At 35.3% G+C, this 3,905-nt stretch overlaps 1 protein-coding gene across 1 annotated transcript in view; it reads right to left on the bottom strand.

Moving 5' to 3' along the window:
• Positions 1–3,905, bottom strand: part of sdk1b (sidekick cell adhesion molecule 1b) — a 191,093-nt gene that overhangs the window by 18,250 nt on the left and 168,938 nt on the right. The window contains exon 39 of the mRNA XM_073842664.1: positions 851–966. Coding sequence (XP_073698765.1) covers positions 851–966 — 116 coding nt within the window. The remainder of the gene's footprint in view (positions 1–850; positions 967–3,905) is intronic.

The raw sequence follows: 3,905 nt of genomic DNA, 5'->3' as shown, positions 1-3,905 counted from the left end.
AATTTCAAACAAATTTCAAACAAATTCATGATATTTTGATATATGTGCTCATTTCAGAAGGTTGAAGGATTTGCATTTTCCATTCATTAAGCAACTAAGTACATTTTATGAATGTCTCCTTTTGTGTGCCAAGGTAAAAAAGAAAGTCATATGGATTTGAACAACATAAGGGTGATTAAACGATGACAAAATGTTCATTTTTTTAAACCTAATCCTTTAAATAGACAAGCACACACTCAAATTAGACTTGAATGTAATATGTATATCCATGAACTGATACTTTGTGTGTTTGTGGACAGAACAGAAGGATTCATAACCAGTTCCTGTTCAAATCTCGATGAGAGACAGATGTACAGATGGCGTAAATAGGAAAACAATGGTGGAAGCTAATGCGGTGAAATCAACAGATGACAGTGAGATAAGGGAAGACAGACTGCAGATGAACGACAGTTTATTTATGCTGGTAAACAGATGGACTGCCTGACTGATTTTTGGAAATACTTTTCATAAAATTCAGGGCTCACAGTCACAACTGAGCATTATGTATTCATGCATTAAAATTATCGACCCAAAGTGTACAATCTAACAAACACAATGAGTGCATGGGAATTATAGGTCATTTCTATTGGTGTAAATATGCATCTGACAAATAAAACATGGAATTTAATAAACAATTATGATTATTAATACCCAATTGCAAGTGTCTGCACTGTTTACTAATTTTGGATCTATGTAAACATTCTCTAGACATAAATCTCTGATCTTTTTAATACATTTTCTGCCTTTTGAAAATATTTATGAAACATACAGATCATATTTTGTGGATGTGAGTAAAAAAAATTATCATCACCTTGTATCCTTGAATATTTCCGTTTTGTGTCTCGACAGGTGGAGGTTGCCACTCTACATCCAGCTGACTGGAGGACACAGGTTTGACCTGTATGTTCTGAGGAGCCACTGAAGGAGCTGTGAACACACACACACACACACACACACACACACACACACACACACACACACACACACACACACACACACACACACACACACACACACACACACACACACACACACACACACACACACACACACGTTTTTAAATAGAGCAACAAACAAATCAAACGTGCATGTGTCAAAAGTGGATGCAATGAGTCTATCACAGTGGGGAAAGCATTTACTTCATAGACTTTCTGTTTCAAATGTCAGATGACATTTCTCTGTGGCATAATGGACAGTGACTAAGCTGAAAGGAAAGAGGTTTAGTGATTTATTGACACACTGAAATGTGTAAAATATAATGTCTCTGTAAACAGGCTAGCTGTCGAATTTCAGCTTTTCATTCAAGAGCACAAGTTTTTGGTGTTTTTCTTTTTTCCCCTTGTAAATGCTATTGTAGCACTATTATATTTGTGTATGGAAGTATGTGATTTAGGCATTATATTTTGTTTGTTTTATTCAGTGAGGATACAATAAATTGATCAAAAGTGACATTTATAATATTACAAAAGATCTTGAACTTTATATTCATCAATGAATCATCAAGAAAAAATGTATCATAGTTTCCACACCAATATTCAGCAGAACAACTCTATTCAACATTGATAATAATATGAAATGTTTCCTGAGCACCAAATCAGCATATTGGAATGATTTCTGAAGGACCATGCGACTTTGAAGACTGGAGTAAAATTCAGTTTTGCCATCAAATGAGTAAAATAAATTACATTTTGAAATATATTAAAATAGAATAAAGTTATTCCAAATTTGAAAAAAATTAAAATTTTTACTATATTTTTGGTCAAATAAATGCAGTCTAGTTAAAGGAAAGGAGGTGACGTAAGGCCAAGTATGGTGACCCATACTAGGAATTTGTGCTCTGCATTTAACCCATCCAAGTGCGCACACACAGTAGTAAACACACACACACACACACACACACACACACACACACACACACACACACACACACACACACACACCGTAAACACACCCGGAGCAGTGGGCAGCCATTGCTGCGGGGCCGGGAAGCAGTTGGGGGTACGGTGCCTTGCTCAAGGGACTCACCTCAGTCGTGGTATTGAGGGTGGAGAGAGTGCTGTACATTCACTCCCCCCACCTACAATCCCTGCCGGACCTGTCCTACAAGTCCTACAAGTCCGACTCTCTAACCATTAGGCCACGGCTGCCCCAAATATTTAATAAATATTAAATATTTATTTGTGCAAATAACATTGCAACTATGTAATATGCAGCTATTACAGAAGGTTCAAATGCTCATTAATGTTCCTGAAGGAAACACAATGCATTGAGAGCCTTTTGGAATTTGAAGATCATAGTACATTTAACTTATTTTGTCTACTTGGAAACATGTAAGGATCTTCTGTAGCTTCTAAAGGGCAGTACTAAAAAAAAAAAAAAAAAAGATATTTAGGCAAAATAAGAAAAATGTACATTTTATCATTCTGTTCATAAGTTTTCATCCCCCGGTTCTTAATGTGTCGTTTTTCCTTCTGAAGCATCAGTGACCGTTTGAACCTCTTGTAATAATTGCATATGAGTCCTTCAGTTGTCCTCAGTGTGAAAAGATGGCACTCAAATTTATACAGTCATTGTTGGAAAGGGTTCAAACACAAAAAAAGCTGAAAAACCATAGAATTTGTGGGACCTTAAGGATTTTTTCTGATGAACAGCAAGCAGTTTAACTGTTCGGGGCAACAAAGGGTCATTTTTATAATTGAACTATTATTTTCTCTTGTGGACTATATGTAAATGTCTATTATGTGAAATATCTTATTCAGGTCAGTACTAAATAAAAAATAACATGCATTTTGTATGATTCCGTTTATTTTAATAAAATAATTGTCATTTTGCAGATTCTGCAAGGTGTATGTAAACTTTTGACCTCAACTGTATTTATGTAGCAATAATATTAATTATTTATCAATTACTATTTATTTTTATAGTACATTTTTCAATTTTTAAAATATAATTTTCTGTACAAATTCCACATTACTATAAGCCATTTCAATGTATAAACACTACTCCCCCAGCTTGTACACACATATATTTAGTATTTCTGTTGCTTCATGGTCAGTGTGTGACTTTGGGCTGTATGTGTCAAATTTTCATTTCAGCTCATTCTACACTCTTATAATGAGAAATATGTAATTAAGATGGCCTTGTTGTCTTCATGTGTTAAAGTCATGCCAGAGGGACACTGTATTTAATGATGTGCCGTCCCTCTCATTCGGATCTTTGTGAGAGGTCAGATGTGCAAACTAATCTGATTTGTGCACATGGCTCATTTTTTAAATTAGCTTAGGTAATGGGCTTTCATAATGCTCTACATATCAGATGAGTTTACAATCAAATTAGGTTTGACATGTACTGCGACACTCGTTCACACACAAACACAGCCTTATGGACTGAAGAGAACTCAAATTATCTTATATATTTACAGCATACATCAAAGCTCTTGTATATAGTTACAGTAATTTTTATCTTCATTTAAGACATAACAGACTGTTTTTATATTAATACCATGCAAGACAGCACATCGCTGAAGAAATTGATATTTGCTGCATAGTGAAACTGGTCTGTGACACATTATCGATAGGTCACGCAAATGGATCCACTGCGCGCTGTGTAATGGTTGTGCAGATAATTGGTCTACACTGCGTGATTCAAGCCCTAATTTTCTTTTCCATACAGCTCATAAACAGATAAAACAGGTTGTGTGACTTTGAAGAAGTATTGTATATAGCATTCAGTTATCACTCATATGCAAATGCATTCCACGTTAACATTATTAGAGTGCTAAGAGCTCAGAAAAGGTCAAGTAAGTCCGCAGTTTGGGTTTACTAAAGTGTGATGTCCAAGCTTAGAGCTGAATCTTAGCAGTGATC

The sequence above is a fragment of the Garra rufa genome, chromosome 6 (genome assembly GCF_049309525.1).
Source record: "Garra rufa chromosome 6, GarRuf1.0, whole genome shotgun sequence".
Classification (NCBI taxonomy): Eukaryota; Metazoa; Chordata; class Actinopteri; order Cypriniformes; family Cyprinidae; genus Garra; species Garra rufa.
This window is presented reverse-complemented; position numbering and strand designations above follow the sequence as displayed.